General features: G+C 40.6%; 1 protein-coding gene across 3 annotated transcripts in view; it reads right to left on the bottom strand.

Moving 5' to 3' along the window:
* The window catches only part of Rbbp6 (RB binding protein 6, ubiquitin ligase), a 32,472-nt gene extending 16,156 nt beyond the window's left edge, over positions 1 to 16,316 (bottom strand). For all 3 annotated transcript variants that reach the window (XM_006980352.4, XM_006980354.4, XM_006980355.4), the window contains exons 1-7: positions 15,827 to 16,316; positions 10,528 to 10,627; positions 8,071 to 8,107; positions 3,645 to 3,689; positions 1,576 to 1,664; positions 1,363 to 1,459; positions 879 to 1,018 (exon numbers count right to left, since the gene is read on the bottom strand). In XM_006980352.4, the coding sequence (XP_006980414.2) occupies positions 879 to 1,018; positions 1,363 to 1,459; positions 1,576 to 1,664; positions 3,645 to 3,689; positions 8,071 to 8,107; positions 10,528 to 10,627; positions 15,827 to 15,992 (674 nt within the window). In that variant the 5' untranslated portion in view covers positions 15,993 to 16,316. The remainder of the gene's footprint in view (positions 1 to 878; positions 1,019 to 1,362; positions 1,460 to 1,575; positions 1,665 to 3,644; positions 3,690 to 8,070; positions 8,108 to 10,527; positions 10,628 to 15,826) is intronic.
* Between the last annotated feature and the right edge of the window lie 7,247 nt (positions 16,317 to 23,563).

Genomic DNA, 23,563 nt, shown 5'->3' with positions numbered 1-23,563 from the left:
ATAAGGGCCTACAAAATGGGTCAGCAGGTGTACTGCTTGCCAGGCTTCCACGGTAAGTTGCAAGGAGAGAAGCAACTCCACAAAGTTGTACTGACCTCCACATGTGCACAATCATACACATACACACACTCACACACACACACACACACACACACACACACGGCCACATACGGAGGTGTACATCTGTAATACCAACAGGAGGAAGCTTGAAGTGTGAGCACAAGTGTGAGACAAGCTTGAACTACAAAGTCTTGCCTCAAACAAACAAACAAACTGAAAAACAAACAAAAATAAAACCCACCACCACCAACAAAAAAAAAAAACCCAAAACACACTGAGACATTTTACAGAGCTGGCTGGGCTGAACTGAACTAATAATGGTTGGTAAAACGAGCCCTACTTTAGTCTGAAGATGATGTCATCTATCTGAAGCTAGCCAAGAATCCTCAGTATTTCACTTATGCCCAGCATTTAAGTTTTCCTTGGCATCTTGCTGCACTTTCATTCTTAAACATTTGCTTCTCAAAATGATCACATCTGTTTTACTCACTTAGGGAACGGAAATAGCATATGTAAGATAATGTGGGAGCATATATGTGAATGAGGAAGAAAGGAATGACAGAAAGAAAAAATTAGAAGACTACAAGGGAAGTGGCACTCACTAATGACAAAAATCCCCAAATTCATTTAAAATTTGCATAAATGGAGCAGACTGCAGCCTCTCAGAATTAACACAGAAATGTCACACGTGGAAATGAACAATTCTGGAATGGAAACTTCCCAAGGAATCCAAGTAGCCAAATTACAAGCCCAAGACTGAAACACTATACCCTGGGACTGCCTGGTCCCCACAGGTCACACCTAACCTGCATACTTACGCATCTATAGTTGGTATTGCATATTTTCCAGTGTTCGTAAGCATTGCACCTTTCATGTTAGGATCTTTCACTTCCATCATAAAACTTCTAGGAATTCCAGTGCTCTTTTTGATTCTAGGGCCAGATTCAAAGTTCTTATCCTATTTGGAGGAAGGGAGGAAAGAAAGACAAAACAGTCTTCTTTAGTAAATGCCTACACACTTCATACAGTGTTCATCACTGACTTGTGATGCTTCACAAACAGGAACTCAATTTAGTTCTCAGAATTTGCTATGTGAACTAATCACCACTACTTCAGAGAAAACAAGACTTAGAGACAAGCAACATGCTCTACCCAACAAGACAGCCAAGACCTGGGACCTGGCAACCTAGACTCCAGATGCTGTGTTCATCTGCCATTTACATGGAGATTTTTACCATGGCAAATACGGTTAAGAAATAATTCTAAGAAAAACTAGATCTACCAGTTTCTACATGAACTTACCCCATTTGTTGGGCAATTCTTAATATAATGACCAGGTTTACCACAACGAAAACAGGTATAAGATGGAGGTGGTGGACCTAGAGGTTTCTTCATGTAACTGAAAAAGAAAAAGAATTAATATGTACACAGAAATTTAAGAAAAACAATGCTTCTAATTGCAGGGGCAAACACACCCCAAAATTCCTATTAGCATAACAGTATTTATGAACTTACTTGATTGGGTCGTATTCATGGCCAGATTGCGACATCATTGCTTTAATTTTATCTTCCTCAGAAGCATTGGCTTCAGCCAGATTGGCAGTCTGTTTAACAGGTAATTATTTGACACACACATTAGAAACACATTAAGACCACACAGCAAAGACAACACACTCGTCCTACACAGAGCAACATCCAAATGAGCTGTGCTTTCCATGGCTACCAGGAGAAGCACTGGGAACTCTTACAGTACTCTATGTCTAGGGGAGCTTGGGAGGCTGAGGAAGTCTTTCTGGCAGCACTCAGACCTTAGACCTTGTCTGTACCTTACATTAGGATCTATACACAACTGTTCGAGGAACTCAAAGCCAGGTGAGATAAAATTAAAAGAGAAACACTTGATGTTGTCAAATCTTTAAAACATTTCAAGTGTCCCAGCATTGAGATTGTAGTTTACATTTAGAACTTGGAAGGCAGGGGTGGGTAAATGACAGCATTACTACACACTACAAGTCACAAAGCTCTTTGGCTAGTGGTGTCAGTTTCTAATTAGTTCAAAGGTATGCTTTTAAAATTTAAAGTCCACATAAATTTTATGAACTTAACAAATCTAACAGTCTAGATATAAACAGGGTCTAAGGGAGTGACTTTATAATAACCTGGATCTTCAAGCACCTACCACTCACATCAATCACTCAGAGTTTTATCTTTACATTCATCCACAAAACAAGCAACCAGTTTTAACACTTTATTGTAATTTTATATACAAAGAATGCTTAACATTAACAGAGCTTGAAACAACAGTAACATTTACAGAAAACTGATTACAGATGTTTAACAACTAATTTGTTTGAACCCAAACATTATTTTACAAATATATTAAAAAAAAAAAAAAAATCCCCAAACCTCCAAAACTTTCCAATTCCTCCCAGCCAAGTAACAATGGTAGAAATAGACCAGAACTCAAATTGGGTTCTTACAGTACATAAGATAAACAGAATATACTATAACCTGTCAAAGATGTGAACTCTATGCTAAACCACTTTGCATTAGAAAATGATATAATACGATGGTTCATCCACTTTGCTTAGGATCATTAATTTTAGTGTTTTGTTTTCTCAGGACTAGAGCTTAAGTAGCAATTCGTTAACAGGACATCTTTTAAGGATACACCCTAGGAAAAGGACACAGCCCACAACGAAGCCAAGGACAAAATAGGGACAGCACTATCAAATATGCCTTTTCATCTTCACTTCTGTTAGCTGTTAAATTAGACTTTACATTTCTGAGAGCAGGGAGAAGACTTTTGGGAAGCTGAGCAGCGCCCTTCTGAGCCCTCAAGCCTACCTGCTCTGTTCTAAAGACACAATCTGCAATCTAAAATATTGTCTAAAAAAAAAAAATCCATCACTAATGCTTTTCCAAATAGAAGATACACATTGTTGAGAATAAATGCAAGCAACCTTGTCAAACAACATGGTATACACAGTGATTTCAGGAGTTAACAATTTGGCCCTCTGCCAAAAACATACACACTCATATTCCTACAAACAGCTTTTTAAGTATACACTTACACAATTCATGTAGTCTGTGTTCAAACAAATTAGGTTGTTTAAAATTTTTCTAATTCAGACAGACTACAAGTCTAAAGCATAAGGAAACAACTGTATCACATTTAAAATAATGACCTTGGTGGGATCAATTCAAAATTTCAAGAATTAACCACACAATTGTCCATGTAAAGGAAATCTTCTGTTTTGGCTATTTTAAAGAAGTCCACATAATTCACAGCCAAAACTAGGAAATTCCTCCAGAATTGTGTTAGTTTCCAGTGTCTAATTAAAATTGTGTGAGGGGGAAAAACAGTTAAGTGTAGCTTCCTGTGTTTCTTCAGTCTTGAAGACGAACATTATGCGGGGGTGCTGACCAAGTTACTCCCCTATCTTCTCAGACAGCAACTACTCTTTCCAGGGCAGTAATAGTATGTACAACATTCACAAATCCATCCTCCCCCACCCACCTTAAACAGTACTGCTTCATATTTTTAAAATGTTAGACTTATAGTGTCAAGAATATATATATACCTTTGTAAGCTGGGCCAGAGAAATAGATGCAGAAGAGTCATCAATCTGTTCACAAAAAATTAAACACACATTCAAGTTCCACACTGAAAACATCTGAAAGTGATTATTAGCCCCTAAAGTCACTTAATGTTAAATATTGGGCATTTTCTTACTTTTCTAAAGAATGTTTTGTTTAAAGCCTGAAAATATGTTCAAGCTATTTTATCTTTTGTTTCGTTTCATACCCAGTTCTAAAGGCTATGATGTATGGGAGGACTTCCTGCAGTGAAAAATCAGAGGGTAGAAAATTCCTCTACTGAGGAGTGGTGACTCAATACTACAGTGTGAGTCCATGTCTCTCAATGGTCTCTAAAATTGATAATGCTCACAACAATGTACACTGCAAGAGAGAACTAAAAATAAATAAATAAATAAATAAATCTATTTCCCCCAATGCCATTAAACAACATTATAAAAACAAGCAGCTCTTTAGGCCTCAGATAATTGCTGTAAACATAACAGCTCCCAGGCAATTCCTATCTCCTCTCATCAAGAAACCACAGGTTTCCTTATCAAAGCAGTTTCTAAGCCATGTCACCCCAACCCTCCCCTCAAAAATAAAAAAAATAAAAAAAGAGAAAGGGGGGGGGAAATAAACACAAAAGTTAACCTGGGAAAGAGTCAGAGAGCTGTCCTACACAGTGATGGACTTGAGCATTTGGAGAAAAGTCAATTTAACCAAAAGGGCAAGGATGTAAGAAGGCTTTAAGAATGTATTATACAATATTAACCTTTTTAAAGTTTTCTTCACTTGATCCCATTAAATGATATAGTTTTAAAAAGATGTTTATCTGTATGTACACAAAGGTGTTTTTTAGTAATCAGCTTCTCAAGATTTCCCTAAAACTCCTTAGATTCCTATTCAGTGTTATACTTCTTGTATGATACTGGTCAGGATTCTTTGGAATGGACAGACTTTAAGCAGGATATCTAGCTCAAAGAAAATGTCTTCAAATATCCTTCTAAAAGTATTGAAAACACAAAACTGAAATGTAACAGGCTTCAATATGAAGTCACCAATGTCCACTATAGAAAAAATTTGATAAATACAAGAATTATATTTGCTAAATTGAAGATACATTTTAGCTAGCCATGGTGGCACCTGCCTATGATGCTGAGGCAGGAGGACCACAAGTTTCAGAGTTGGGCTCACAGTGGGTTGACACAGCATGACCTCTGTGGCAAGAATCTGTTGCATAAAAATAAATCTTACAAATACCTTCAGTTTAGTCTGATGGGTACTGTTACTGAGATGTTTACTTAGACAAATGGCTTTGTTCCACACGTAAGCACGGCAGAGTTCATCACGTGCTAACCCCACATTTCTAAAGCATAACCACTAATGCATAAGCAAGAGCTCTCCTGCTTAGCTCTTAAGAATTTTACTTAAGGACTAATCTCAAGAAGCAGAAGAAAGAAATTAGGAAAAATATATAAATATTCTTATCCAGAAGAAAGCCTAACCCACTCAGGTTTATTTTTAAAAGAGCTACATTTTAAATCACCAGAAATTACTGTAACATAGGTGACAAAGGTCTGACTAAATTGTTGCTAACCCGATCAAATCCACTCTGTAACTAATGCTATCATTGTTTTGCTTTCTTCTACTTCTTTTTATCATGGACTTCTTGAGTTCAAAGTGGTTTCCCAAAAATTACATTTTAATTATGGTTTTTCCCAAATATATCTCTATTCTATCTAAGAGGTCAAAGATACCAAAAATTTAGAAAGAAAGGCACCCAATTTTACATTATAGCAGGGCATTAAGAGATGAGAAAAAATGTCCACAAAGAACGGCTGAAAAATTATGAGGAATTTATATTTCCTAAACCATCAAAAAAGAAAAATAAAGTGACTTTTCGGTAAAGTTCTGTTAAATGTGCCAAATTTAAAAATGATGTGTACTATAGACATCACTAAGATTAGCCCTCCTTTGTATTAAGGGCCTTGCTTCTGGAGCAGGTACTGGACATCGTTTTAGGTCAATTACACTTGAATGAAAGTGAAAGAACCTACAATGTAATCCCAATGTTTAGTTAGCAGAACATCTAGCTTTGGGGTACCAGATCAACATGAAAGGACGACTAAAGGCTTTGGGGAATAAACAGTCATCTTTGACCAGACTTGGCTTAAATTACCAAAAATACACTGGTATGTGGTGGTCCACACTTGTTATACCAGCACTTGAGAAGCTGAAGCAGGAGGACTGCCATGAGTTCAAGGCTGGCCTGGGCTACATAGCAAATACCAGACCAGCTAGAGTTGTTACACAGCAAGACTTGATGTCTTCAAAAAGAAAACAAAAAACCAAATTGCTTATGATGTCATAAGTCTGCAATCTTAGCACAGAGCAGGTGAGGCAAAACTCAAGCACTCACAGGCAACCTCCCACGCAGAGGGTAGCCTGAGCTATGAGATCCTGTCTCAAAATACAAAACCAAAATGTACAGGGACAGACTTTTCATAATCAGAATTTTTAAATTTTGCCCAGGGTCTCTATTTTGCTTGTTAATGTGTATAGCCAAACCATCCTTATTCCTAAGTTATGAATAGTAATTAGTCAATGAACACGTTTCCGTGATTCTAAATGTCAACAAAGCATCCAAGCAAATAAAAGATAGAGACAACAGATTATGTTATGTCTCTATTTCACTTAATTCTACCTAAAAATTAAAACTGTTTAAAACATTAAAAGAAAGAGATCTGAATAAGCTTATAATAAATTTCTTATAAATGTAATACAGACATGCCAGGGAACACACAAGGCTAAAAGAATGTTAACTTTATTTATGAACATGTGATTTGTGCTTATACACATGCTAATAAACAAAAAGGAAATAATTGTCTTCAAGAAATAAAACTTCATCTGAATTAATTTAAATACTATATAAAAATAGTTTATACAAATGTGTTACATTTACTACTACAGTCACCGGGACAGTTTTTCTAATTTGTGCTAGCATTTGGATACACAAAAATCAGTTTTAAACCAATCACCAGCAAAACAGAAACTTGGACAGTTTTACAGCATTATGCTTTAAAAAACAAAAAACCCAAAAACAAAAAACCCCAAAAAACAAACAAAAAAACCCTGAAAAAACCCACCCATATATCCAAATGTGGGAGAAAACCCCCAAACACTGACTTTTTATCTTTGAATCACTGTATTTAGACAGCAACTAAAGGCCATACACTTTAGAGAACAAGTTCAAAGTTGATATATTCTACTTATCATGGTTAAGATCCAACGATCCAAGGTTAGTGAAATGCCTCATACACAAATATCAGTAGTACTTAAAAAGAAAATGAAACAGCAAGCAATACCCCTGATTTCTAAACGAAAATTTCAATACTGTGTTTTCATGTACAAGTATTCAGCCTGAGCAGTCAAATGTTTAGAGAACCATCAAGTTACAGAACCAAATTAAGATAGCCCTGTGTTCTGAAGCACCTGTCCCACAATTTAGAAGTGATCTTTTACTTAAAAGCTCAAAGCCAAAATAGTGTCACACTATGGGTTAACTATAATGTAAAAAGATGTTACCCTAGTTAATCAGTTGCTTTTGATAAGATACAGCTTCCAATAATCTGTAACTAATGCAGCACTTTAATATCTTATGAAAAAGGGAAACATTCCAATTTGAATAGACTAGCTTGTGTATGAACTGTATAAAACCATTAAAATCACTGGCATGTTTCTGCACTCTTGGTGGTGGAGATGCAATTTCCGTCTGCACTGTATGGAACAAGGGTACACAAAGGACAGGAGCTCACAGGTGCCAAATAAAGCAAGACTGACTAATAAAGCTGCATCAAAAGCCTCTCAAAAGCTCTTTTCTAGGATGTATTTGAACTTGGAGAAAGGATCAAACAATAATATAATTTCTACATGTTGCTAATCCATTTTTGAAAGCCATCAATCAGGCAGGAAAAAAACTCTAATAAACTAAGTGAAACAACGTGAAAAGGGCAAAATATACACTCCAAACAATTTTTTTTATTGCAAGAAACAAAAAGCACAAAACAGCCTGTACATACATACAAAATACTAACTATAGACAGACAGATGTAGAACATGTTATCATGTTCTTCAGAGTTAAACCTACACCATCTAAAAAGGATCATACATTACTGTACACCAGTGTCATACAGGGAGAATGCTATCATATTTAATATGAAACAGTGTAAAGGGCACCAATTACCCATTTCTACAAAGTAACTACAAATTATGCCACATATATCCATATTCAACTGAACTGTCATCAAAATACAATTTATTTACAGTGTGCGCTATGGTCAGTTGGGTATTCTAAATGATTTACTTCACTGAAACATTATAAAGGTAAAAACAATTGTGTAGAAAAAGGGTGATTGTGTTTTTACATACTGCTTTTGTAGTTCCCATCACTGGTTCAGTTCGACTTCTAAAAAATAAAACAGAAACAGAAACTAACATTAGCTATTTATGAATTTCATGTATATACCTATGTGTGTATTTTTAGTCTCATTTAGCCTAGGCCACTATACAGTCAAGGCCAGATCCTGTTGCCTCTTCCTCCCCATGTGCCAGATTAATATGTGTGCATCACCACGTGTGACTGCTAATAAATCTTAATACATATCTCTAATCTCATATCTTTAGGAATATAATTTTCTTTTGATACAAATCAATTTCTGATATAATGAGCAAGAACTTTGATTACTATTTGCCACTGCCAAAGGTTTAAAATACATTCATGTTTCTAAAAAAATTTCTTATTGAGGCGTTCTGAAAGGTACTATATTTATAAACGTTGTGATTTACTTATAATGGAACTAAGTATTCCTTCCTTTTTTGCTAAATCTAGATATAAATTTCTACATATCCAATTTCTTAAACAGACCACTGTTGGTAATATTATGACAGACCTCTATCTGCTGTGCTCAAAAATTAGCTTTCAAATCCAGATAGACAAGGTGATGATTATAATTTTGAAAGTATTTAAAAGCCAAGCAGTGGTGGTACACACCTTTAATTCCACCATTAAGGAGGTAGAGGCAGGCAGATCTCTGAGTTCCAGGCTAGCCTGGTCTACAAGTGAGTTCCAGTTATAGAAAGACTGTGTTTTCAAAAACCAAACAAACATTTGAAAACAATAGCCAATTAATTATTAAACAAAATTTAAGGTCTCTGGAGATACAACATAATCTGAAAATATTTTATAAAATCCATTTTATGCTTTTATATAATTGGACAAATTGTTGCTAGAACATATAAGCAAACCCAAAAGTTCTTTAGTTTAGACAGACTAGAGGACCAGAACTGAGGTCCTAAGTAACAGGCTTTTAAATGCCTCAAGTTTGCTGTAGAGAACACTAGACAGCACCTAAAATGAATTTTTAAGTTCTTATGTAATTCTGAACTACTGACAAAAATAACTTGAACTTTCTAGCATTTGCTCAAACTGAGAAGCATTTTATGAGGCAAATATTATAAACAAAAATCCTACATATAAATTAATAAGCAATTTATATGAAGCAACTTAAGATGGTCATGAACTTCAAATATCCTTTTCTTAAGAGTTTCTGAATATCAAAAAAAAATTCTAGAGATGAAATATATGATATTTATTTTATTTATTTTTTGTTTATGTGTCTGTTTTTTTGAGACAAAGTCTCTTTATCATATAGCTACATAGCCCCGGGTGTCCTGGTACTTGCTATATATACCAGATTGGCCTATGTAGATCCACTTGTTTCTGCCTCCGAAGTGCTGGGATTAAAGGCATGTGCTACCACATCCTGCTTGATACAAGTCTTTAAAAAGCACACAGTAAGTGTAATTTCATGCTAAAACATAAAAATAATTCTACCCTACTCATGTATTACAGTTCTGCTATCAATATAAAACTTCTCAGATGACCATGCCCAGTGAAGACCTGTAATTTCAGCTTCTCAGGGGCTGACAGCAGGGTATCAAGTTCAAGGCCATTAGGTCTACAGGGTCAGTTCCACCACCAGCCTGAACAACTTAATAGGATCCTGTCTTAAAATACTAAAAGGAAGAGGTCTATGAATGTGGATCAGTGATCGAGTTCTTGCCTAACATGAGCAAAGGATTAGGTTTAATCCTCAACACTGCATAAATAATAAAGAAAAATTGTTAATGATAAAGTTTTGTCTCTTTAATAAATAGAAGCTCTAAATTATTTTTGAGGATTGTCATAATTTTATTTTAATAACAGGTATTCATTCTAGGCCAAGAACTATTTAATTCCTAATATAGCTCTATAAGTTAGAGGGACAATTATCACTAGGTAGTTATGGGGGACTAGATATAGGATCCTTACTCCCACCCACTGTGGATACCAAAAGGATGCGTAAATCATTTATAGAAAACAGCATTCACTTTCATATAAATGATGCAATAAATACTCTGTACCTTAAATCATGTCCAGAAAATGTGACTTAAGCACTTCTGACTGTTACTCTGCACTCACTGCAGACACAGAAGAGGTGATAAAAGTCCTGAGAAGTGAGCCAGCTGCACTCATAACCCTGCTACAGGGAAATCCTGAGGCAGAGGCAATAATTTATCCAAAATGAGGCAGTAAATGAAGTCAAATGAGCCTGACTCTAGTTTCTATGGCCTTCAAACTAAAGCCTCTTATTGATAAAAAGTTTATATTGGCATTACTTAATATTCATGATGCTGCCAGGGGGAAAATTAGGAAAAAAAGGCAACCAAAAAACTCCTACTACAGCTTTTATGATTAGAATGGTAAAATTTTAATGTTAGTAAAATGTTTTGAAAACTTAAAAAAAGCCTATTTTGATAAACGCATGAGCTTTTATAAATACTCACATAACATATGTCTTGCTTGTGGACTTAACACCTCCAATAGGAATTCTTCTGACAATTACAGATGAATTTTTAGGAATTAGTGCATTATCGTCAGTATATTCTGTAAACAAAGATCCAAATTTCTATTTAGGGATTTGACTAAATACTCAGGATTAAGAAAACTTCAACCAAACATGAGTTTTAAGGTGAGCTTACAGTACAAGAACTCCAAAATCCATGTTCTTTGTATTTAGGTTCCTAGTATTGTTAGAAGAAACATCCCAGTCCTAAGTGGGCTCCTTCAATTGATACAATATAGCTAGTCAGGTCCTAGGCTCTAGGAACTCCACTTTGGAAAACAGTCTCCCAGCTCATTTAACCAAGAAAGGCTTAACATGCCAACTATAGGCTATTTGAAACGAGAGTGTACCTTCCTAGTCTATAAGCACGAGCTTCTCATGTAGCATATTACTAGAAAAGACAGGCTTGTTTTTAGAGACAGGGTTTCTCTGTGTAGCTTTGGAGCCTGTCCTGGATCTCACTCTGTAGCCCAGGCTAGCCTTGAACTCAGAAATCCGCCTGCCTCTGCCTCCTGAGTGCTGGGATTAAAGGCGTGTACCACCACTGCCAGATCATATTGGTTTTTAAAATAAAGACTGGAGAGTGGGTATTATTTTTGATAGAATGTTGTTTTAAAGCCCTTCTGAAGAACTTGTGTTTGCAAATGAAAAGCCAGCCAGCCACACACTCAAAACCTAAATGAATAGCATTTACTCAGAGGGGGAACAATGTGAGGAAAAATAAATGACACAGAGACGACTGAAATGTTGAAGAAAATTAAAGAATTACATTAAATAAGGTAGGAAAGTATAAACCATATACTGATTTATACTTTGTTTCCAGGTAAAAAAGAGAAATCACTGGTGCATTTTCTGAGAAGCAATGACAATTTATGTCATAAAAAGACTTGTTCTAGCATCTACATGGGAGACAAACTGAACAGAAACAGTTTGTCGTAAGTAAGAAGACGGCCTCTCTGGTGATAGCCAGCATTAGACACTCACGGACCCAGTATTGCAAAAATGGAGGAAGAACAGGCATGAATTCTAGGTTTCTTGCTTTTTAGCAAACAGACGTCACTTTTTAAGAAGACTGAGAGGAGAAATGAGTGCCATTTTTCTACTCTATAATTACAATAGTTGTGTAAGAATGAAATTAAGGGGGCCTTAAGTGTAATAAGAGTTTAAGTGTAGTAAGAGTTTAAGGAAGGAAGGAAGGAGTAAAATTATCAAGTTAAACACACACATACACAATTTAAGAGATGCAAAAATCTCCCTCAATCCCACAAAACAAGACCAGGGTTCATTTTTCTTTTTCTTTGTTTTGTTTTTTGAGACAGGGTTTCTTTGTGTAACTATGTTTCCTAGCTATTCTGAAACTCATAGAACAGGCTGGCCTGGAACTCAGAGATCTACTTGCTTCTGCCTCCTCAGTGCTGGGATTAAAGACTTGTGTTACCACGGCTGGGCCAGGGTTCACTTGCTTCACTTAAGGTACCTAACACAAATTTAATATTCCTTTTCTACAGTAAACTGCCCAACCAAGAGTTCTTTAGTGTTTTCAGTTGTTGACTATGTCTCACAGGCATCCAATCAAGAGTGATGCAATTTCCTAAATGTAGGCATGTATGTAAGGCTATCATTATCTTGGACAGTCCCCAAATTCCAAGAAAGATGAGTAAGAAAAATCAGAAGCAGGAAATTGGGGGATTTTTAATAAGTTTAACAATTCTAGAACCCAAGTGTCAAACATTTAGCTGTCTCTTTACATCTTACAAACCTTAAGTGTATTCACAAAACCTTTAAAAAAAACAACTTATTAGTGAGGTGGGGTGGTGACAAGCCTACATTTCCAGCACTAAGGAGTCTGAGGCAAGGGGATTGCCACTGAGTTCAAGGCTAATCTTCCATACAAAATCTCATATATAAACAAAGACAACTGAATTTGATCAACACAGTGCTGTATTATAGTACTAAAGCCAGGTGCTCCAATACCCTCAAATACAGGGTTCTAGCTGTCCAATTAAGGATTTGCATTTATGATGGTTTCCTAAGCCCAAGAGAGTCTGAAACTTAACTCCTTAAAAAGCAGTTCCCTTAGATTCAAAAGGCTCAGGGGATGGAGATTTAGTTCAGTGGTAGAGCATTTGCCTCAGCTCTCTGAGAAAAAAAGGCTTACCAGTATGAATTTTATCCAAAAACAGAAAAGTCATGGATGGATTGAAAAAGATGAATGTAAGGAATGGACAGCCAGAATAAGGATAAAAACAAATAAGAAAATCCCTCATATTCATCTTCCAAATCAATCAAGTTCATTTAGTATGAAGGTTACCAGGTGAATGGGAGGATCAGTATAAAAACAAAAGTTTTCTCCAAAGATCATTTGGAATTCATTGTAAAATAACAGTCTAGAAACACGCAGGCTTAAGTCCTAAACAAAACTTTGACACAAACATTTTAGTTTTACCAAAGGTTTATGGTCCTTGATACCTGACAGATTTCCAGAACTAAGGAATGTTTTACAGAAACAATGAAGATCAGTAATTTAAACTTACTAAAAATCATCCACTTTAATCTTTCTTCTTGAGAAGGTCTAAAATCCGGGTACTCGCTAAGAAACTCTTAGTAAGCATTTATTTTGCAACCTTTAATTCACTAGATGGTTCTAAACCAAGTAGAATTCTCACTCAACTGCCTTGTCAAGCTGGGTCCATGTCTGTACCCTATCAGCATGCCTGGTGCGTGGTGCCTGGTGCCTTTGGAGCCAGAGGGCTTCAGATCTCAGAACTGAAGTTCCGAGTTTTGAGTTTTGAATTACCATGTGGGCCCTGGCAACAGAAGTGGGTTCCTCTGCAAGGGCAGTAAGCACTCTTGACAGCCAGAACCATCTCTCCAGCTCTGTAAGTTTCTGTTCCACTATTAACCCTCCCCCCGAATCTGAGTGAGTGCATAAAACAAAGAAAGCTCCCACAACTCTTTCTTAACGACCCTAACATCAAACTTTCTCCAGTTAAGGGCAGAATAAGAAGAAAACATGCTGTGGGGCAAATAACTTCCCTGCATTTCAGGTTGTGGATTATATGTCCTAAACTAGAAAAAAATACAAAGTCACAAAATGTCAATTTGTGGACAAGAATTCTTAAATCACAACTTACTCGTCTAAAAGCTGCCTTTAACTGTTGGTTGGTAGCAAGATGGATAAAGCCTAGTTTTAAGTGATTCAACCCTACTATACTGTAATAAAAATAAAACCTATATAGATGATAATTGTAAGTGGCTAATATCCCTAATTTCATCTTTCCTCTCATTCATAAAGATGCATTTATATAGCAATGCAGCCAATAATTCTTTTTTTTTTTTTTTGGTTTTTCGAGACAGGGTTTCTCTGCGTAGCTTTGCGCCTTTCCTGGAGCTCACTTGGTAGCCCAGGCTGGCCTCGAACTCACAGAGATCCGCCTGGCTCTGCCTCCCCAGGGCTGGGATTAAAGGCGTGCACCACCACAGCCCGGCTAATAATTCTTAAAAAGCCATGTGTTTGGTAAAGCAGACTTCAATACTTTGGCTGCTTTGGTGGACTTCTTAGCTGTTTATTGCCATGAACACCTTTCCTCTTCCAAAGTAGAGAGAAATTACAGAAAAATACAATTACCCAAAGGGAAGGAAGTAGACAATATTCTTTTGGCATTATAATAATGCATGTCTGCATTACAAATGAAAAACTGATATTCTACATGACAAGATTTGGTCTACCTAACAACTACAGGCTAATAAGATGAGACCATCCCCCAAACCTTTAACTAAAAAAACCCATGCCACACCTTATATCAAATTTAGCTTGGTGGAGCACACCTTTAATCCCAGCACTCAGGAGGCAGAGGCAAGTTGATTCCTGTGAGCCAGAGGAAAGCTTGATCTATGTGCAGAAGTCCAGGCCAATGAGGGTTACATAGTAAGACCATGTCACAAACAAAACAACCCCACTTTCTTATCAGTAAATGTCAGAAGTCTGATCTACTAAAACCACCCATCTGCATTACTATTCTGAGAAAAAGAAACCAAAACAAGTTCAGAGTCAGAAGATACATCCACCATTCAAGTCCCAATATTATTTTTTTTGCAGGGGTGGTGTCATACCCCTTTAATTCCAGCACTAAGGAGGCAGAGGTAAGTTCAAGGTGGTACACACCTTTGATCTCAGCACTAGGGAGGCAGAGGCAGGCAGATCTGAGCTGAGACCAGCCTGGTAAACAGAGTCAGTTCCAGGACAGCCAAGGCTGTTACACAGAGAAACCCTGTCTCAAAAAGAAATAAAAACAAGTCCTAGTACTATTTTTAAAATGAAGAACTCAAGGATTATAACCAGTGGCATACTTGTATTCACACATGGTAGCACTCCACTATTTTTCAGAAACCTAATTACATATATATACACGTGTGTGTGTGTGTGTGTGTGTGTGTGTGTGTGTGTGTATAATATACACACCCACACCAACCCAGGGCCTTGCACTATGAAGCTTTCCAGAATTGCTAAGAGTTAATGTGACGAACTAAGAGTTTACCTACTTCTGGGTGTGGTCTAACACCTGCATTCTCCACACTTGGGACACTCAGGCAGAGGGATTGTTGGGGTTGGAACTTAGTCTGGGCTACAGAATTCAACTTTTGAGTAAGTATCAATAATTGTGACATTACATCACAGAGTGGTCACATCGAACATTTAATATTCCAAAAACGATTCCAACACTGATTAAATTCTCAAAAATACCCCCTTTCTACAAGCAACCCCATATAAATAAAAAAAAAAAAAAAAGGGGGGCATGCAATGTGCTGTTAACTTCAAGTCAGTGTTAGGTTAGCAAACAAGTTACATCTACTGCTGCTTTAACAAATGAGAAAAAAAACTTCGTCTCCTGACGAAAAAAACAAGTTAGAGAATGTCACAAGGCAAAAACCCAACAGACTTGGATAACAACCCTTTCTCTTCTCAATCCCTCCCCACTGGTAAAATTCAATATAGTAAAGGGAGGGGAGCACATCTGAGAAAAACCAGATTAAACACGTTTTTGGATTAGCCCGCTACAGATGACCCCAGCATTCCGAAGGCAAACAGGCCAGTTAAACTCCAAGGTCGGGTGCTGCAATCCTTATCTATCAATGAAATGCTGTGTATTACAACGAATAGGAACGGAAGTAAGGCTTAACAAGCAACTTACAATGCCCACCTCGACCCAGTAAGTATCTGCGGCCCATGTGCCTCTTACCTTCTTTCGTCTGCGCGTTGGTGATCTGCAGATCGCTATCGGCAGCTTTCAGCTTTTCTCTCCCCATAATCTGCTTCTTTAAGTCGCAGAGGGAGATATGGAGCCCATCAAAGGTGACGGTGTCATAGTTGAGTTTAGAGGAAAATTTATAGTGCACACAGGACATTGTGGCAAAGGATTCCTAAGGTTCAGCGAGGAGACGTGGACACTCTCAATATATGTATATTTATAAACTTAAGAGCAAAATATGTACACACACAAAACACTCAAAAGACAACGAAGGACCCTAAGGCCTCAAATTAAATACCCCCCAACCACAAGCGGGGGTTCGTGAGAACAATAATCCGGAACCCCCCCGTACTCAGAATCGCTTCATGTGGGAGGAGCAGGACGGGAAAAGGGGCAATCGAGGATCCGCCAACCGGCACAATGTCACCCGGCTGGGTCCCCCTCGCTCATGCTAAGGGCCGGCAGGAGACAGGGCAGGCGGTGCAGTCAGTAGCGGTCAGTCCACACGTTAGAGTCCGAATGACCCCGCGGGGTCAGGGGTCCATAGCGGCCGCACCTCCCGGCAGGTCTCTCTCCGTGGATGGGGGTGACCCAGGCCCCGGGAGAAGGTTGCGGGGAGAGGGCCTAGGCCCGGAGTCCACGAGCGGCCTCTCGCCTCCTCCCGGCTTCCGGACGACCGGCGTCGGCGTCCCCAGGCCCAGGCCCCCACCGCACACACACCCTGGCGCCTGCTCCCCGGAGGCCACGAGCGGCCCGCGGCCTAGGCCGAGATCGCGCGATCGGCGGAGAGGCCTTCCAGCGGCCGCCCGGTTCGGCTCCGCCTCCCCCCCGCCGCCGCGCCGCCGCGCCGCCTCCTGACACAAAGCCGGTGCGGGGCCCAGCTAGGCCGCGAGGCCCCTTCCTCACCACCCCGGGCCCCGGCCGACGGCTTCGTAGGCCCCGGGGACACTGCCGAGGCTGCCCGACTCTTCCTCTTGCTGCTCCTCGCGCTGCTCCCGCTCCTGTCGCCTCTGAGCCCACGACCGCGTCGGGAAGCCCGGAAACGGTCGGGCGGCGGCGAGGGCTTCGCTGGATTGCCTCTTTCCTTTTTTTTTTTTTGTTTTGTTCTTGCCCCCCCCCCAGGCCGCTCTCCGGCCCGCACCCTGCGCCGGCGACACCTCCGCGCCAGGAACTATGGCGGACGCGGCCTGGCTTCGGGCGAGCGCCCCCACTCCGGGGTCTCTTAAGCAGAGACAGCACGGGCGGCGCACGCGAGGCGGGGCTTGGGCGTGCGCCGATAGGCGGGCCGGGGGCGGGGCCGTGGCGTCACAAAGCGCACCGGCCCGCCCACGTGACCTCGCGCTTTGTGACTCGGAGCGTGGAACCAGAAGCGACGCGGAGAACGGGAGAAACTATGCGCGTCGGGAGCGGGAGGGGGAGGCGGACGGTCCCAACTGGGCCAGCCTGGAAGGGGCGCTCCAGGCAGCCGCGGCGCAAACTGCTGAGGGGGCGTACCCAGGGGTGAGCAGCTGATTCCACCGATCGCGAGTCTTGTCACTGGGATGGCTGCTGCGCCAGCGCATGCCAACTCCCCTCCCAACAGCCTGCCTACCCTGAACTAATCAAACGCGGCTCGGGGTGGGGACGGTAGACCATCATCATCACCAAAAGCATCTAAGAGAGGTGTCCGGCTCTTACCGTGTGCGAGGCACCGCGCTGACCGCTGACGTTGGCAGTTCGGGGGGGGGTCCCAGTTGTCTGGGTCTGAAGTTAGCCCTGGGGCTTTGATATAAGGCCTGTCTTCCAAGACGCTGTCAGAGAGAGAATAAAGGATTTGCTGGGTAGCCGTGGATTAAATCCATGAATATATTTCCATATTTAAGACCACGCCTGGCACATTTGTGCCTCAATAGAGGTGGCAAATTAACAACAGCAAAAATTATCTCCAGTGTGTTTGCCTAAAGCCCACAGCGGTGTACTTTTTGAGTTTTCAAAGAAGGCAGTGATTGCCCCGGTGCAGGGTCCTAATCCCGTTTTTTTTTTTTTTTTTTTTTTTTTGGTTTTTCGAGACAGGGTTTCTCTGTGTAGCTTTGCGCCTTTCCTGGAGCTCACTTGGTAGCCCAGGCTGGCCTCGAACTCACAGAGATCCGCCTGGCTCTGCCTCCCGAGTGCTGGGATTAAAGGCGTGCGCCACCAACGCCCGGCCTAATCCCGTTTTTAATAACAGGCGCCAGGAACTTTGGCTAAAAGTCCCCTGGAAGGGTTGGCATTCTTTTTCTCGTGTGGCATGAGGACGCATTGCATCTATAAATTCATAAACAATAAAATTACTCTAAAACCGTAACAATTACTATAATTTACATTGTCTGATGCCCAGCTTCTCTGAATTTTACAGGCTAGGCTCGGAGAAGTTGCGCAACTGAGAACAAAATCATACATCCAAAGAGGTGGCCGAGTTTCCAAAAACTTCCTAAATACCTATGTCCTGAATTCTGGCAGAATTTGGTTTAAATCAATCATCTTGTCAGAGAACCCCTCCTAAGGCCATCTAATTTAATTAAGATAGTTACCAGTGTTGGTCTCCGTTTATCGCAATCATCAGTTTAGTCTCAGTCATTAACTTGTTTTCTTCTTAGCAGTTATCAGTAGCTGACAAGTTCTATACCTGTTTGTTCTTTTAGGTTCATTATTATTATCATTATTATTATGAATTTTTTTACTTGTTTATCCTTGTCTCACTGTAGCCAAGACTGCTTTGTACTCACAATTTTCTTGCCTCAGGCCCCTGAATGCCAGGGTTGTGATTTGTTTATTCGTTCATTTATTTATTTTTGGTTTTTTCAAGACAGGGTTTCTCTGTGTAGTTTTGGTTCCTGTCCTGGATCTCTCTCTGTAGACCAGGGTGGCCTCGAACTCAGAGATCCGCCTGGCTGGCTCTGCCTCCCATTGCTGAAATTAAAGGCATGCATGTGCCACTGCTGCCCAGCACAGTTTATTTTTTTGTTCATTGGTCTTTCCCATTCTCTCAGATAAGAAAATGGATTTTGCCCCGATTTTCGCCACATTCCCCAGTCTTGAAAGAGTATCCGGATACTGTACATACTCTGTGAATAGACTTTCGAATAATTAGATACATTTTGATTTCTCTATAGGAAGACTGTGGCAATATGATGTTAGGGAACCATCAAGGATAACCCCAGAGACAGAAGCACAGCTTAAATAAGTCACTTACAGATTAAATTTTATAAGTAATAAGCTTCTCCCTCCTTTACCTTTCTTTGATAATTCAAAGTTTCTTGCTATACGGTCCACTTCAGGGTGGCTTTTTCTTAAAAACTTGGGTGAATGTCGGGTATGGTGGTACCTATGTACTTCAGAGGCAGAGGCAGGCAGTTCTCTGTGACTTCCAGCCCAGCCTAGTCTACATAGTGTCTTCTAGGCTAACCAGAGCTACATAGTGAGACTTTGTTTCAAAAAAAAAAAAAAAAATGGGCCAAAAGGAAGAGCCTGGGTTTCATCTTTGGTAAGGGAGAGGGGAGTAAGTGTCTATGGTTGTAGCAAGAATTACAACTCTTGAAAGAAAAACTAAGAATGACAGTAAGTCATCCCGATGGTCACTCAGCCTAGATGGCACATCTCAAGCCATCTCTACTCTAGAGTTAATTCCTTTACCAAATCCAGCAGCTGATCCATGAGCCATGACTTAGGGTGTTGGAATCTTATCAGAGGAGGAATTTTTTAATTTATTTATTGTTATTTTATGTGCATTGGTGTTTTGCCTGCATGTATGTCTGTGTGGGGGTGTCAGATCTTGGAGTTACAGACAGTTGTGAGCTGCCATGTGGGCACTGGGAATTGAACCTGGGTCCTTTGGAAGAGCAGCCAGTGCTTTTGACCACTGAGCCCTCTCTCCAGCCCCCCGAGGAGGAGTCTGTGTTTCTGGGAAGCTTGCGGTCAGTAGGATATGCTGCAGCTGATCTCCTCTTCCTCGGAGACTTAGCTTCCTGGGTTTACAGATGCGCTGAGTGGGAAGCATAGAGCTGCCACATACATTTCCTCTTTTTATATACATTTCTTGTTTTGTTTTTACCATTTTGCTTTAGTGTGATGTATTTGTTACAACTGAGGAACTGCCATCAATGTACTATTATTAGCGAACGTCCGTAATTTACATCCCCCCGTTACTCTGTGTTGTGCAGTCTATGGTTTTGTTTGTTTTGCATAGAGGATCACACCCAGGGCCTCCTGAATGCCAACTTGGCTCTGTTCCACTGAGCCTCATCACCAGCCCCCACTCTGTGGCTTGACAAGTATATGGCTGACATAGTTCACCTTCACAGCCCCAAAGTCCCCCTACTCTACCTCTTTCGTCTGTCCTTCCCACCACCCTCAAACTCTTGCAGCTACTGATCTTTTTACTGGTTTCATAGTCTGGCCTTTTCTAAAATGTCACATAGTGAGAACCACATAGATTGCTTACACGTAAGGCCTTTGGGTCTCTTCCCAGCAAGACAGAAAACACGTTTTGTTACAATTTTTTCAGACTTTGTTTTTGAGACAGGGTCCTGTAGCTAGAGTTTTCCTGCCTTGCCCATAGTCAGGATAAATCCCTATCACCTGCCAGTCCCACAGCTGCTCAGACCTGCCTCTGACTCCCAAGTGCTGGGATTAGGAACAAAAAAATTAATGTTTGAACAACTAATAAATGGGACCTCAAGGAACTGAGAAGCTTTTGTAGGGCAAAAGACACGGTCAACAAGACAGAGGCAGGTGGATCTCTGAGTTCGAGGCCAGCCTGGTCTACAGAGCAAGTTCCAGGACTAAACAGAGAAACCCTGTCTCAAGCCCCCAATCCCCTAAAATAAGGTTTGTTATATTGGTGTGACTATGATTTCAGAGTGTATACAGATGTCAAACTAATCAAAACATCGAATAGAAAAGTACAATGTATCCCAATGATCTTGAAAAAATTTTGAGATAATAAATAAATATTCTTCCCTGGCCTAATGCCATTGTGATATAGCCTAACACTTTTTAGTTTTTCTTTCAGATTTGGTTTTTTGTTCATTAATTGATGAAACAGGATCACATCATATAACCCACACAGGCCTCAAACTTTTATGCTCCTGCTTCAGCCTCCTGAGTGCTAGGCTTACTGACCTGTGGCATCACACCTGTGGCATCACACCTGTGCCAATCACACCTGTGCCAATCACACCTGTGCCATTACACCTGTGCCATCACACCTGTGCCAATCACACCTGTGCCCTCACACCTGTGCCCTCACACCTGTGCCAGTCACACCTGTGCCCTCACACCTGTGCCAGTCACACCTGTGCCCTCACACCTGTGCCAATCACACCTGTGCCATTACACCTGTGCCATCACACCTGTGCCAATCACACCTGTGCCCTCACACCTGTGCCAATCACACCTGTGCCAGTCACACCTGTGCCCTCACACCTGTGCCCTCACACCTGTGCCAATTACACCTGTGCCCTCACACCTGTGCCCTCACACCTGTGCCAATCACACCTGTGCCATTACACCTGTACCATCACACCTGTGCCAATCACACCTGTGCCCTCACACCTGTGCCAATCACACCTGTGCCATTACACCTGTACCATCACACCTGTGCCAATCACACTTGTGCCCTCACACCTGTGCCCTCACACCTGTGCCAATCACACCTGTGCCCTCACACCTGTACCAATCACACCTGTGCCAATCACACCTGTGCCCTCACACCTGTGCCAATCACACCTGTGCCATTACACCTGTGCCATCACACCTGTGCCAATCACACCTGTGCCCTCACACCTGTGCCCTCACACCTGTGTCAATCACACCTGTGCCATCACACCTGTACCATCACACATGTGTCATCACACCTGTGCCAATCACACCTGTGTGGTGGTATTCTAATTGTACTGAAATGTGATTTTGATTGTATGTTAATAAATAAAGTTGCCTGGGGGTCAGAGCTATTAGAGCCATAGACAGAGTGTGGCGGTGGTGGCACACACCTTTAATCCCATAGATCTCTGTGTGTTCAGGGATACAGCCAGCATTGGAGACATATGCCTTTAAGACCTAGGGGGCTGTACATTCAGACAGTGACGAGGCAGTCACATGTTTGGGTTTACAACCAATGAGAAGGCAGAACAATAATACTATAAAAAAGATGTACAGACAGGATATAGCTCTTTTTCGGGAAGCTGGGACAGCAGAAGGAAGGGTGAGATTTTAGCTCTGAGTTCTGACCTCTTGGCTTTCTCTTTTACATTGTTTCTGTGTTTCTTATTTAATAAGATGGTTGGTTACATCTACACACCTGTGCCAATCACACCTGTGCCATCAATCTGTACCATCACACCTGTGGCATCACACCTGTGGCATCACACCTGTGGCATCACACCTGTGCCAATCACACCTGTGCTATCAATCTGTACCATCACACCTGTGCCATTACACCTGTGGCATAACACTTGTGCTATCACACTTGTGCCATCACACCTGTGCCATCACACCTATGCCATCACACCTATGCCAATCACATCTGTGATGACTAACTGAATTTATGACACAAAATTTTGTTTTCTTTTTAAAATATTTTTTGCATTTACTTGTTTATTTACTGAGTGTGTGTGTGTGTGTGTGTGTGTGTGTGTGTGTGTGTGTGTGTTGGGAGGTGTTTGCATGGCTCAGCACTAATGTGGAGGTCAGAGGACAATGTATAGGACCTGGTTCTCACTTTCCACCATGTAGGTCCTGGGTATCAAACCCAGATTGCCAGGGGTAGCAACAGGTTCCTGTACATGCTGAGCCATCTCAATGGCCTTAGATTTGGGTTTTCTAAGTGTTTATATTTTGTGATGATTCATATCAGATAAGATGATGTTCATTTTTAGATTTCTAGAAAGACTACTCAGTTTGGGGCTTCCTGTGTAATCCATTGGTGGACTGCTTGGGTAGTATGCAAAAGTCCTGGGTCTGATTCCCATCCAGCACCTAAGAAATTGGGCATGGTATCAAATACATGTAAATCCCACTGGGGATGTGGAATCCAAGAAGATCAGCAGTTCAAGGGCATTCATTGTATTAGTTAGGGTTCTCTAGAGCAGCAGAACTTACAGAATGAATCACTCATATATATATATATATAATATGAAATATGCAAAGAGTATTTATAGAATGACTTACAGGTTATGGTCCAGCTAATCCAAGTAAGTCCAAGAATTCAGAAGTTGCTCAGTCCACAAAGCTCAATGTCTCAACCAGTCTTCAGTAGACGCAGGAATACTGAAGTAGGCTTTAATTCTTCAAAGGAATGGACTTGCTAGCAAGGAAAGAGCAAGCAGGCAAAGAGCAAAAGCTTCCTTCTTCCACATCCTTATATATATAGGCTTTGAGCAGAAGGCGTGGCACAGATTAAAGGTGGGTCTTCCAACCTCAAGATCCGGATTAGAAGCAGATCTTCATCTATTTTTTTTTCTAGACAGGATTTTTCTGTGTAGCTCTGGCTGTTCTGGAACTCACACTGTAGATCAGGCTGGCCTTGAACTCACAGAGATCTACCTGCCTCTGCCTCCCAATCTTTAATCTGCTGGATTAAAGGTGTGATTTTAATGATTAAATTATTTAATGATTAAATGGATTAAATGAGATTTTAAAAAATGGCTGATGAACCATCTTCTAAGTCCAACCTGTTTATAAGAAAGGTGTGAATGAGAATGGACCTGAATA

Source organism: Peromyscus maniculatus, chromosome 1 (assembly GCF_049852395.1).
Source record: "Peromyscus maniculatus bairdii isolate BWxNUB_F1_BW_parent chromosome 1, HU_Pman_BW_mat_3.1, whole genome shotgun sequence".
Classification (NCBI taxonomy): Eukaryota; Metazoa; Chordata; class Mammalia; order Rodentia; family Cricetidae; genus Peromyscus; species Peromyscus maniculatus.
Note: the sequence above shows the minus strand (reverse complement) of the source record. Positions and strands in the feature narration are given on the sequence as shown.